Source organism: Natator depressus, chromosome 25 (genome assembly GCF_965152275.1).
Source record: "Natator depressus isolate rNatDep1 chromosome 25, rNatDep2.hap1, whole genome shotgun sequence".
NCBI classification, from domain to species: Eukaryota; Metazoa; Chordata; order Testudines; family Cheloniidae; genus Natator; species Natator depressus.
In genome coordinates, this window is record NC_134258.1 from 9,239,740 (window position 1) to 9,252,939 (window position 13,200).

The 13,200-nt window shown below is 53.3% G+C and overlaps 1 protein-coding gene across 13 annotated transcripts in view; it reads right to left on the reverse strand.

Moving 5' to 3' along the window:
* The window catches only part of PTPRS (protein tyrosine phosphatase receptor type S), a 248,807-nt gene that overhangs the window by 29,758 nt on the left and 205,849 nt on the right, over nucleotides 1–13,200 (reverse strand). For 9 of the 13 annotated variants that reach the window (XM_074939363.1, XM_074939359.1, XM_074939366.1 and 6 more), the window contains 6 exons: nucleotides 7,837–8,427; nucleotides 7,053–7,150; nucleotides 5,961–6,214; nucleotides 4,315–4,408; nucleotides 3,818–4,033; nucleotides 817–974 (listed from right to left, as the gene is read on the reverse strand). In XM_074939363.1, the coding sequence (XP_074795464.1) occupies nucleotides 817–974; nucleotides 3,818–4,033; nucleotides 4,315–4,408; nucleotides 5,961–6,214; nucleotides 7,053–7,150; nucleotides 7,837–8,427 (1,411 nt within the window). The remainder of the gene's footprint in view (nucleotides 1–816; nucleotides 975–3,817; nucleotides 4,034–4,314; nucleotides 4,409–5,960; nucleotides 6,215–7,052; nucleotides 7,151–7,836; nucleotides 8,428–13,200) is intronic. The other 4 variants (XM_074939367.1, XM_074939365.1, XM_074939368.1 and 1 more) reach the window with 1 other exon arrangement.

The following is a 13,200-nucleotide window of genomic DNA, read 5'->3' on the forward strand; positions in this document are numbered from 1 at the left end:
TGTCACTCTGTGACTTGTGCTGGCACAGTCGCTGTCATCCCCCCTTCCCTGGCTTCCCCCCCGGCCCAGTCCTTTTTCTCTGGCCATTCCCCCTCCCTTTCCCCCCACCCCGGCACTCTGCACATGGTCGGGCTGGGCCTGGGTGCTCCTGTAGCTGAGCCGAGGGCCCTGGGAGCCGACACACCTAGGTCGGGATAGCAGGCTGCTGCCGGAACTTGCTGCTCTGTGCTCGTGAGCTGCTCTGGTGGCTGGCTGCACGAGGGAAGGTGGGTGGCTTTCAAGGAGCCTCCCACAAAAGCACGTTGCACCCCCACTGGTCCTCTTCTCATCTCTTCTGTGTCCCCCCTCCCGCCCCCAGCTGGAGAAGCAGCCTAATGCTCTGATCCGTGGGCTTGCGTGAAGAGCACCAGACAGAGCCCTGGAGGCCTCTGTTTACCCACACACTGGAGAGGCTGCGGGCATCAGCAGAACATTCCTCCACATCCCCCCGTGCTGAACCAGAGGGGAATCGCCCAATGTGAACCTCTGTCCTCTGGGAACTGGGCTGAGATCTGCCAAACCCATTTCATTCGAGGCCACTGAACTACCACGACATGGACATGGCTTTATTGACTATGGACCTGGGCTGGATTTGAACCAGGTGACCCCACTACCAGTCCCGAGCTGCCCAGTCCATCCCTATTCCCCCAGCATCTCCCTTCCCCAGCGCGTTGCTCTGTAGCTCTGACCAAGAGCCGCACCCTCAGCCCAGCGACTCTGAGACAGAGCATGCAATGCTCTTGAGCTCCTGGGAGTGGGCACAGGGACGACCCTTACTTTTTGTAGAGCAGGATGGCGATGACGATGCAGATGATGAAGACCACGGCGAGGACTGGCCCGATGACCCATATCAAGCCCTCCTCTCCGTCGATGATTGGCTGCGGGTCGGGGTTGTCCAGCTGGATCGGGTCGGAGAAAGGACTAGCTGCGAACGTCTGGAAAACACAAAACATAATAAAACAGCATTCAGAAAGAGGTGTGGGCCTGGGAACAGCCCCAGCTTCATTCCAGAAGAGAAGCCCTTATAAGGGAGATAGGCCCACAAGCTTTGGGGCAGACACCAATCACTAACACATGGGGTTAAGAAGAAACTTCCTGTATGAGCAACTTTCCCCACAGCTGTCCAGTAGGTGGGTTCTTGCACCTGCCTCTGAAAGAACTGATCTAGACACTATCCAACGGGATGCTAGATTAGATGGACCAAGGAGACCCCACGTTCTCATGAACGGCCAGACTGGCTTAGCCCAAGGTCCATCTAGTCCAGTGGTTCCCAACCTGCGGCCCGTGGGCTGCTTGCGGCCCAATCAGCTCACAGCTTCGGCCCATGTGACATCCTCAGGGCCATACAGGTAATACTGGATGCGGCCCACAATGGTAAATAGGCTGAGAACCAGTGATCTAGTCCCATGTCCTGTCTCCAACGCAATCAGCACCAGCTGCTTCAGAACAGGTTGTGCAGGCCTCCATTTCACACTAACCCAGCGACCTCTCCCCACTCTACCTCCAATTCCTCACCTCACCCTCTGGATTTGGCGCTCAGCCAGGATTACGTTAAAATGGGGGAGGGAGAAAGGAGTAAAGACGGGATTAATACTCAGACACAGAATGACATGGCAACTCCTCCCCCCCCCCCACTAAGTACAAATTAATAAACAGAATTTTTCTCCCCTTCCCTCTCCTCAGCCTAGGCTGTACTCCCAGTACAGAACCACTGACACGCTCCACCCCAGGGGAGGCTGCCTGCCTTCTAGAGGACCACTGTACGTTCACTCTATTGGGGTCCGGCTGGATGGAAAACGCTACCACACATCGTCCATTACAGCAGAGCCCTCTTAGCCAAAAGCTTCTCATGACTCCAGCAAAAAGAATAGGAGGACTTGTGGCACCTTAGAGACTAACAAATTTATTTGAGCATAAGCTTTCGTGAGCTACAGCTCACTTCATCGGATGCATGCAATGGAAAATACAGTGGGGAGATTTATATACACAGAGAACATGAAACAATGGGTGTTACCATACACACTGTAACAAGAGTGATCACTTAAGGTGAGCTATTATCAGCAGGAGAGAAAAAAAAAAAACACCTTTTGTAGTGATAATTAAGGTGGGCCATTTCCAGCAGTTGACAAGAACGTCTGAGGTATGGGCGGGGGGGGGGGGGGGGAGGGGAATAAACATGGGGAAATAGTTTTACTTTGTGTAATGACCCATCCACTCCCAGTCTTTATTCAAGCCTAAGTTAATTGTATCCAGTTTGCAAATTAATTCCAATTCAGCAGTCTCTCGTTGGAGTCTGTTTTTGAAGTTTTTTTGTTGAAGAATTGCCACCTTTAGGTCTGTAATCGAGTGACTAAAGAGATTGAAGTGTTCTCCAGACAGGCCCCAATTCCATGGAAATTCCCTCTTGGCACGCAACTCAAGAGATCAGAATAATATCAAACATTTACTTAGCACTTTCCCTTGTCAAGGCTTTACAAATGTTACGACACCCACCCCACCACGAGAGAGGTGTTATCACCCCCATTGTACAGATGGGGAAACTGAGGCACAGAGCGGTGACATAACTGAGTCGGTAGCCGGGGCAGGATGACCACTCACAGGTGGGTGGCACGCAGCTTTGTGCTCACTCCCCCAGAGCAAGTGGCCTTCCTTGAAATTCCACCCCCTGGGCATTTGGAGGAAGGGGCTGTTCCTGTCCACAGACACCGAGGATGGCTGCTGTTATTTCAGCCCATTGCTAGTGACTGTGCAGGACCTCGTCCTTAAAGCAGAAATTACCACAAGCAGGAGTAATCCGATTGGGAAATCCGTTCCCAGGTGTGTCAGCCTAATCCTTTAATATTAAATAGACAACTAAATATTTATTTCCAGCCACCCCCACTTTAAAAACACGATTGCAATAACTTCTCGCTACAATTCTGCAGAGGGATTTAATGTGATGAAGTATTAGACTGTTTCCTATTTCGCAGCAGGAAAAAAGGCAGGTGAATATTAAAGCAACTGCTCTCAGAGGGTCAAATTCAGGCTTGTGCAGCGCCACTGAAATTCACAGGATTGCTAAAGATGTAGAACAGGACCCAGAGCATGCTAAACTGATTCTCTTGGTAAGGCATTCCCCACTCACGCTTCCCACACATAGGACACATTGCTCTGAAAGCAGGACGCCTGCCTGGGTTTATTGCTCTGCTCGGGGGAGGGACACTTTTTGCAACAAAGTCAGGGTCGGTCGTTGGGATCTCTGAGCTGGTATTTCAGTATCTCTCAGTTCTAGACTCACATCTGGAGCCCAAGTGTAGAGCCCTGCGCGGATACCAAATTTGTATCTGCATCCGATCCGCAAACATGGTCCACAGATACCTGCAGATTTGCAGGGCTCTCCCCAAGTGTGAAAAACCACCTTCCGAAGCACGTCTGTAAAACTGAAGGGCATTGCACTCACCCACTGCTTCCGCACTCAGAGCCACCTGGCTACCTGGACCTGCGTGTGAGTGCCTGTTTACAGACAAGGGTATGTGAACCTGCAAACAGCCCTGCTCACAAATTTTCCAGGTGGATTTTTGGAAACCTTTTCAAAATGTAGCCCCCACCGTCCCAAAAGCCATTTTAAAATGTTCTTGGAGGAATATGGTTCCCAAGTGCCATAAAAATGGTACATGCCGGGTCCCAGGCTGGCTTGCAAAGTAATTTCACCTGCAGCAGCCGATTCTGGTCTGTAAGGGGACAGCAGGATCCCTAGCTTCTGAGAGAGACAGACAGCAGAGGAACGAGCGACACTTACAGCTTCCAAGTCCTGCAGCACCGCCAGGATGAAGAGGACGTATTTGTGTCCCGGCTCCAGGGCTTTGTTTTCGAAGTTGTCGTAGTGTTTCATATCCCCCAGGATGAAGTGGGAGGGTAGCGTGCGGAAATGGGCAGCGATGTAGGGCTTGGGGAAATCCAGCTGCCGGGAATGACGGAGGCTCCGGCGCTGAAGCCTAGAGATGTCCTGAATCAGCTGGAAAAGAAAAGAATGCAACACTTGAGACCCAACTGCTCCGGTGCACCAGGACCAGGAGGAAGGGAGGGAGAATTGAACTGTTCAGTGCGAACACAGTAGCTCCGCTTGTTCTACATGCTCTGGGGGATTCGCCCTGCCCCACTCTCTTTGCTTTGGGCCTGATCTTTCCAGGAAAGGGGTCAATGGTGCGTCACACGTCACCCAGTCGGTTATAGCCATTTGCTCATCTGCAGAGGTGCCTCTCCCTGCGATTGGAGCGGAGCTGACCGAGTGCTCACCTCTTCCAGGTCCATTTCCTCGGGGCTGCTCACGGGGTTCACGAACTGGCCCCCTCTCGATTTCTTTAAAGGCACCACCACGATGTAATAAGCCCTGAGAGTCGGGAAGGAAAAGACAAGAGGGATGAAGCTGCTGGTCGGAATCTCACACAGCCCCCAGAGCAGATATTTCCTAGGATATTATTTTTTCTACCTGGCATTACCATTCGTTATGGAAGGAACCCCTGGCATGCTGCTGATGGGAAAGCACCTGAGCAACGCAATGATGATGGGGGTTATAAGATAACGTTGGTCCCACGCCACCTCTCCCTTTCCGCACCCCCACTCGCTGGCTGGAGGCCGCTTGCTGGCCGACACCCTGCATCCCTGACTTACACCATCATTGGTAGAGTCGAGGTCGGCCGTTTCCTCCTCTCCAAGGACCACGCCCTTATGGCTGCCTACCCACCCTCTGTGCAGCCCCGCAGGATCTGAGCGAGCACCTTGCAGCAAATGAACCAGCCCCCACCCGCGACTGCATCGAATCGTTTTTCCGTGGGCAGCTGTCTCACAGTTCGTGTTACAGCAGAAGCCTTGGGATCCAACGTTCCCAGGTCACCAGGCCCCTCATGGCGTTGTGGATGGGGGAGGGAGAGCCAAAGCCAGTCATTCACTTTTAGCCCCTACCTTGGTGTAGAACACTAGCTAGTTTCCACCCTGGCACCAGGGGCCCTTTTATTTTTGCCCCATGGGTCCTTCCTTCCCTGGCAGGCCTGCCTTTGAAACCATCATTCGGTCTCTCTCGTGGCTTCTGAGCAGGGACAAAGGCAGCGGAGCAGACTCACGGAAGCTGGCACGTCCCACTCTCGGGCCCTGGGCTGCAGGGGAATTTGCAGTTCCTATCAACTGTTCTAGGCATCTCTGCCTCATTAGTATCATCGTGTGTATCCCTGCTATTTAATATCGGTATCCTCGCTGGGATCAAGGCCCCATAGGGCTGCGCCGTACCAGAGGGGCCTTGTCCCCAGACAGTTTACAAGCCAAGGGGGAGGTTTCCCAAAGCACAGATGGCCATCAGCCCCTGCCCCCACCCCCAACAAAGGCTGGATTATTAATCCCCACGGTCAGACGAGGCCCCGAGCAGAGACTTGCCCAAGGTCACACAGGGCGTCTGTCTGCCAGGAATCAAACCTGGGTCTCGCGATTCCCAACCCAGTGCCCCCTTCCTCTGAGCTTACAAGGGCTTGTGGTGCCGCAAGATGAAGCAAATGGGACAGTGACCCCCTGGCAGATGAAGGGGGCCTCGTAATAAGGACACCGCCTACGTCACCAGCTTGAATCTGGGCCAGCAGTGACCGACTCTCCGGGGTCTGTTTGCTGGTCCATGGGGGAACGAGCCAGTGGTGCCCGCCTGCTGCTAGTGGGTAACTTTGCTGGTAGCCTCAGTGGACAAGCCAAGGACTGAATGGGCCACAGAAGATGAACACTTCTCAGCCCAGGGAGGCCGCTCTTCCACACCACGGTTGAGGCACGCTTGCAGGACAGCTAGCAGGGAGACGTTTGCTCTGCCCCTGCCCGTGCCCGTTCTCTGGGCACTGCGGCTGCTTGCATGGCCCTGTGTGTTATGATCTACCGCCACTACGTTCACTGCAATAATAGGAGCTTACTGGACAGGCACCGAGCTCTTCACGTCCGGCAGGATCACCACCACGTTGCCATCCGCGTCGGCCTTGTGAGTCACCTCCGGCTTCTTGGTCAGCATGTCAGTGGTTGTCCAGGCCGCCACGTTCTGCTGCAGGCCGCCCATGCTGTTCCCCCGGTTCGTCAGGACAAAGTTGTAGAAAGTGCGGGGTTTCAGATTGGTGATAAGCTTTTTGGTGGTGCGGCCGTCCACATCGATGTTCAGCTCGTTGTACTGGATCTGAACAAGGCCAGAGCACCCATAGGAGTCAGCCTCCTCTATGCAACACCACACCACAGAGCCTCCTGCCCTCCCCAGCAGCACTGCCCCTGCAGCTCAGCCGCTAACCCCTCCACGCAACTGCTGCGTACATGGGAACGAGTGTCTGGGTGGTGAGCAACCGCAAAACTCCTTTGGCTTTCTATAGCGCCCTCCTCCGTTGGGTCTTGCAGCACTTTACAGGCATGGGATGAAGCCTCATGATTTCCCTGGGAAGCAGTATTCAGATTTTAGACATGGAGAAACTGAGGCACGGACCACTGGAGCGACTTGCCCAAGGTGAGAGGGACTCAATAGCAGAGCTGAGAATGAAACCAATTCTCAAACGTACCAGTCACATCTATGAGACACCACTCCCCGCCTGTGGCTGGGAACACAACTCAGGAGTTCTGTCTCTTAAGCTCCAAGCTCTACCCACTAGACCATATTCCTCCCCCATCCTCCATAATCAGGAACAGAATCTAAGAGTCCCAAATCTCAGTCCACAGCTCTATACTTCATTGCCGCTCAGAAAACTTTTTGGGGGCAGGGAGAAGAGGCTGTGTTCCAAAACACTGCAAAAAGCCCCTGGTGGGTTGACGTAGCGGTAATGGAGACGAGCTTCCCACACTCAGACTCCCCATGGGAGCTGCTGGACCCCGAGCAGGAGATAAGCGTCTCTCCAGGAGTGCCCGTGGCAGCTGGGTTCAGGGGAGGAGGAGGGTTTAACCCTGAATATACCATCTCTGAATTCTACCCCCTGCTACCCTACAGCCCCCGAGAGGTGGGCCATGGGGACAGGGTCCCTAGTCTCACTTACCTTGTAGGGGATTGGAGAGTTGTAGTTCTCGGGGAACTCCCAGCTCAAGAGGACGGATGTCTTCATCACCATCTTCACCTTGAAGTTTTTGGGCAAAACTGCTGAAAGAAAGTGCAAAGGGAGGGGGGCGGGAAAGGGAAAGAATGGGGTAGGGGAGAGAGAGCGGAGGGGCTATCAGATACCGACAGCAGGGGGCTGGCTGCACTGATGCAGGGAACAGAAGGACCTGCTCCGTCTTCCACACTCTGCTTGGGTTTTGCCAGAGGCCCATCCCCGACACCCCTTCCCACGCCAAACCCTAGCCTAACCCATGGGCGGGGTGGGGGAGGATCTCTGCCCAAAGACATCCCGCCTCCCCCCACCCCACCCAGCCTCACTAAGCCAAAACCCCCCATGAAACGCTGGGCGCCTGAGCAGCTGCTGTGGCGAATCAGGCTCTGGACGTCGGAGCAGGCTCAGCTGAGGACAAGCCTCTGCCGGGTTTGCGTTTGGCATCTGGCTGCTTGGCGGCTTGCAAAAGCTGAAGAAAAGGCTCATCCCACCTGTGAGAAAGGCTGGCTTGCCCCCGTGGCCAGTCAGGAGGGCGCCTGGACTTAACTTGGAAGGAAGCAGTAAAAGGGACTTACCTGGTGAAGGCAGAGAGGAGCGCGGGGCCCGTGCGTGAGACCAAGTGCTTTGCATTTACTCACCAGCCCGTCCTAGGCTGGCTGGACCGCCCCGGCTCTCTGCCTCCCGGCGCCAGCCCCGGTTACAAGGAGAGAGAGGAGAAACCGGTAAGTCCTACCTTGGTCCAGTAGGAACGTCCGATACTGGACGGTCGGGCTGTATGGCCCAGGCCCTTTACTGGTGTGAGCCCGGATTTTAACGTCGTAGGCGGTGTTGGGTTTGAGGCCGTTGAGCGTGTATGAGTTCTCGGGGGAGGGGGACAGGTCTTTTTCCAAGGGGTTGCCGGGGGAACCAGCTTCCCGGTAGGCCACGGTGTACTTGACAATGGCTCCATTCCTCTCGGCCAGCACGGGGGGCAGCCAGCCGAACTGGACTGACATGGAGGTGATGTTGCTCGCCTCGAGGATTTGGGGGTAACCTTTGGGGATGTCTTCGGGGATGGTCAGCTCCTGCACGGCCTCTTCCCCAAAGCCAGCCCGGCTTTTCACGGCCAACTTGAAAACGTACGTGGCGCCCTTGTGGATGTTGGTGGCGGTGTACTTATCCTCCTGGGCCGTGAACTCCAAGGTGAATAGGGGATCTATGTCCTGTCGACCGAATTGGAGCCGGTAACCCATGACCTGGCCCTCGGCATCCAAGGGAGGCTCCCATTTCACCAGGAGAGAATTCTCCTGAGTCTGATGCACGGACAGGATGGGCTTCCCTGGAACTGGGAGAGAACAGAAGAGAAGAGACAAGCTCAGTCCCGCGCCAGCTCTCCTCCTCACACAGGGGATGGAGAAGCTGGGAGAAGGGGTCAGAGAGCAGAGCTATCTCACGAAGTGGGCACAAGGAAATCTTGGCTTCTCTTGTTGGCTCTGCTGCTCGCTTGCGGAGTGACTTGCCCAAGGCCACGTGGACCAACACTTTTGAGTGGCCGCTGATTTTTGGGTGCCCAATTCAAGACATCTTCAAGACTGAAATTAGCAGGGCCATGCACCCCCAGCTGCCACCGACTACCGGTTGCCCTGAAAATCAGGCCCTGGGTGTCTCAAGTCAGGTTCCCAAAATTAGTGGCCACTTTCGGAAGCATTTACCTTGACTTCACTGTGACTCACTGTCTGAAACAGGAATGTTAACGTTTGCCCACCTCACAGGAAGCTTTGTGACGATGACTGGGTTAATGTTTGGACAGCATTTAGAGCCATAGATTCCAAGACCAGGACGGACCACTGTGATCACACAGGCGATCCGACTTGATAACACCGGCCAGAGAACTTCCCCAGAATAATTCCTAGAACAGGTCTCTTTGGAAAACATCCCATCTCGATTTGAAAGCGGTCAGGGATGGAGAATCCACCCCCACCCCTTGGTAGATTGTTCCAACGGTTAATTACTCTCACTTAAAATTGACACTTGTTTCCGGTTTGAATTTGCCATGCTTCAATTTAGGAAAGGAAACATACTATCGAAGTGCTAAGTACTACTCCAGAGTCCAGTTTAGACATACAGTTCTGATGCTTTAAACCCCTCTCCCTCCAAAATGTTCTGCAGGAAGGGTCCACGGGGACTCAGTGACAGATCCCAGGAGGCTAGCTTCCAGCCCCCAGTTGTACTAACTAGACATGACTGCCTCCCAGAGCTGGGAAGAGAGAACCCAGGAGTCCTGTCTCCCAGCCTCCTGCTATAGCCACTAGACAACACAACTCAGGCAGCAAACAGGACAGAAATAGATTGGAGCAAGCTGGAAAGCACAGAGTTGCTGAAGGTGAAGTAATGAAGAATGGGAAAGCCGAGTTTCTGGGCAGCCTGGGGTCCTGAGCAGCAGGCACGAAGCAAGTTTGGCAGCCATCTGATCATCCAGCTGGGAAGAGACAGATGGGGGCAAACGGGGACTGGAAACAGACCCCAGGATATGGGTGAAGTGGAGGAGAGTCAAGTCTCTGTCTACCCAGTTCGGCTTCTCCCCTCCTGGACATCACAGGGACATTGTTCTCAGCCCTCCGCAACCTGTCAGTTCTACTGAGTTTATGGGATATTGTGGGAGTTTGGTGATGCCTCTGCCCAATGAGCCCTGTCCCTGCCTGAATGCTAAATGAGCTAATGGCCAGGGTTTGATTACATATGCAGGCCCAGGGTTACCGGAGCCAGAGTGGCGAGGGCATTAATACCGGCAGCTCATGCGTCGTTTACACTCACTCCTCTCTATTAAAGATCTAATTTCCTTCTCTCTCCCAGTTGAGGAAGCGGGGGAGGAGAGGGTAGAAGGGAAGGAAACGGGTTTCAGAGAAACACAAACCAGCTCTGAAGTTAATCTGGCTGGGGGCATGCAGGTGAGGATGTGAAAGGTGCTTTGGGCCTGGCTGACGCAAGGCATCATTGGGCAGAAAGGCAAGTGTGCGTGTGACACACTCAAGAGACCCTAGCAGCACCAGGGGACACCAGGGAAGCCTGCTTGGTTGGAAGCAACAGCCCAGACACGTGAACACCCAGGCATGGGCTGCCTGGAATGAATGTTTTATTCATTTCGAACAACTGGAGAATGGCTGGTGTATGCTGCTGGGAAAACCTCCTTTGGAAACACTTAAGAAACACAATGTTATTACAGAGAAAAACAATGCCATTATCTTTATGTCTCAGTTTTTATCACAAACATTACTATAATCAGCCAGGCCTGGAAATATTACATTTGCACCACAAATATAATTTGGAGGGAGTGGGGAAAGGAAGGGGAAAAAAGTGTTTTATTTTGCAATTGGGTTGGATGCTAAAGGAGAAAACTGGATGTATTACAGTATTTAAATTGAGCCCCTAGCCCTGAATGATAAAGAAAGAAATCTCTCCTCTTGGAAGGTGTATTGACTCAACAGTGGAAAGGAGATGATAACATTTCAGAGCCATTTGAAACATTTTTTGGGGGTGGGTGGGGGGGGGAACGCTATTTCAAGTTGGGGGAATTTGAGTCTCGGGTAATAGCTGCTCTGCTGGAGAAAACATATCTGGGTGACTGATGCACCTCTGCTGCACATTCTAATGTGAGAGATGAGAAAGGACGACAAGACAGAGGGAATGAGTGACAAAGGATCGGGGGGAAGGCTACGGAAGAGAAAACGAAAAGGGAAGAGACCAGTGAAGAAGCGAGAGAGGGAGAAAGACAGAGGAGGGAAAGAAGTGAAAGAGGGAAATCTAGGAAGAGCGAGAGGATAAGAAGCGGGGAGATGCTAGGAGGCAGTATGCCAGGCTAAACTAAAGTGGCACTGAAAGGAGCGAGGTGCAGATGTGCAGGTGGTTTGCTGCTGGCCTCTGAATGAAGTTTGCTTCAGTGTCTGGAGGATTTGTGGCGCGACGGTTTGTCCTCTTCAGTACCGGGACCCTCTCCAACTGGGCAGGAAAGGCCACATTAAAGGGGAAAGGCTCCAATCTCCAACCCCAACGCTCACTGGAGAAAGGATGCATGGAAAGGGAGCCATAATGCTGGTGTCTGCCCTTCCCATTCTAGGCCAGGATGCCAGATTCCTGGCTGCGTCGCTCCCTCAGCTGCGGCTCTGCATTGGCTTTGTAGTCTTAGGGGTGCCCAGGTTAATTACACCACATTTGACCAAGGGCCTTTGATCACTGGAGTGGCAGCTCACAACATTTCCAGGAGTGGCTGATGTCAGCTGATGCGGCTGCCCTGCGCAGGGGGAGGCAGAGAACCCCTGAGCTGAGAAGAAAAGGAAGGGAAAGAAAAACCAGCAAGAAGAGAGAGAGACACAGGAAGGGAATGAAAAGGGGAGAAAGTTGCTGCCTGAGAGGAGTGCATGAGAGAACATGGTGGGCAGGGAACAATACGAGCGGAGAGGGAGGGGGGTAAATGCGATTCCATGGCAATGCCTTGAGACATAAGGGGAAGGTTTCAGAGGGCCAATTGCTGGTCTAGGCTCAGCAGGTCTCTCCTCTCCCCATAAAACCTTTCAAGTGCTGCAGAGCTGAGCTGAGCTGTAATAGCGGAGGAGGAATTGCAGCACCACTGACCCCAGGGATGAAAGGAGGCGAGGGCACCCGTTTCCCAGTGCAGCAGAAAGGTTCAGGGGAACGAGAGGCAGACAGATCCCTCAGTGGCTTTTGTCGTTCCTCAGCTCTGTCCCTGCCTCCTCGCCGTGACCCCGTTTCTTTGTGCTCGGACCAGGAGCAGCCCTGCCACAAGGAATACGTCAAAGGGATGAAAGAATCAGGGTTTGGGAGGGCAGCTGTGTGGCAGCCGGAGCCTGGCTCCAGGAGATCAGTCTAGCAAAGGTCAATGCTGTCAGTTCTTCCTCTCCGCACTGACCCTGGCGCTGCCAGTACAGCCGTCAGAGACAATGCAATGGGGGTGGAAAAGCAGGTGGCCTCAGATATCCTCATGTCTGTTCTATACCTCTGCTGTTTGCCCGTCTACATTCGCTGCGTGTTCTGCCTGGCCCAGGGGTGCAGCAACTGTTTGGTGCAAGACTGTGCTGAGGGTCATGGTTTGTGTGTATAAAAAGATCTTCTGTACTTTCCACAGTATGCATCCGATGAAGTGAGCTGTAGCTCACGAAAGCTTATGCTCAAATAAATTGGTTAGTCTCTAAGGTGCCACAAGTACTCCTTTCCAGTTGGAGTCTGTTTCCCTAGGAGTGGGAGCACTTCAGACACTGCGTCCTTGGTGGAATAACAGAGACTTGGTGGGATAACTCACATGACTGGAGTACTGTCATGGATGGTTATAAACTGTTCAGGAAGGACAGGCAGGGCAGAAAAGGTGGGGGAGTAGCACTGTATGTAAGGGAGCAGTATGACTGCTCAGAGCTCCGGTACGAAACTGAAGAAAAACCTGAGTGTCTCTGGATTAAGTTTAGAAGTGTGAGCAACAAGAGTGATGTAGTGGTGGGAGTCTGCTATAGACCACCGGACCAGGGGGATGAGGCGGATGAGGCTTTCTTCCGGCAACTCGCAGAAGCTACTAGATCGCACGCCCTGGTTCTCATGGGTGACTTTAATTTTCCTGATATCTGCTGGGAGAGCAATACAGCGGTGCATAGACAATCCAGGAAGTTTTTGGAAAGCGTAGGGGACAAATTCCTGGCGCAAGTGCTAGAGGAGCCAACTGGGGGGAGCTTTTCTTGACCTGCTGCTCACAAACCGGGAAGAATTAGTGGGGGAAGCAAAAGTGGATGGGAATCTGGGGGGCAGTGACCATGAGTTGGTTGAGTTCAGGATCCTGACGCAGGGAAGAAAGGTAAGCAGCAGGATACGGACCCTGGACTTCAGGAAAGCAGACTTCGACTCCCTTAGGGAACGGATGGGTAGGATCCCCTGGGGGACTAACATGAAGGGGAAAGGAGTCCAGGAGAGCTGGCTGTATTTCAAGGAATCCCTGTTGAGGTTACAGGGACAAACCACCCCGATGAGTCGAAAGAATAGTAAATATGGCAGGCGACCAGCTTGGCTTAACGGTGAAATCCTAGCGGATCTTAAACATAAAAAAGAAGCTTACAAGAAG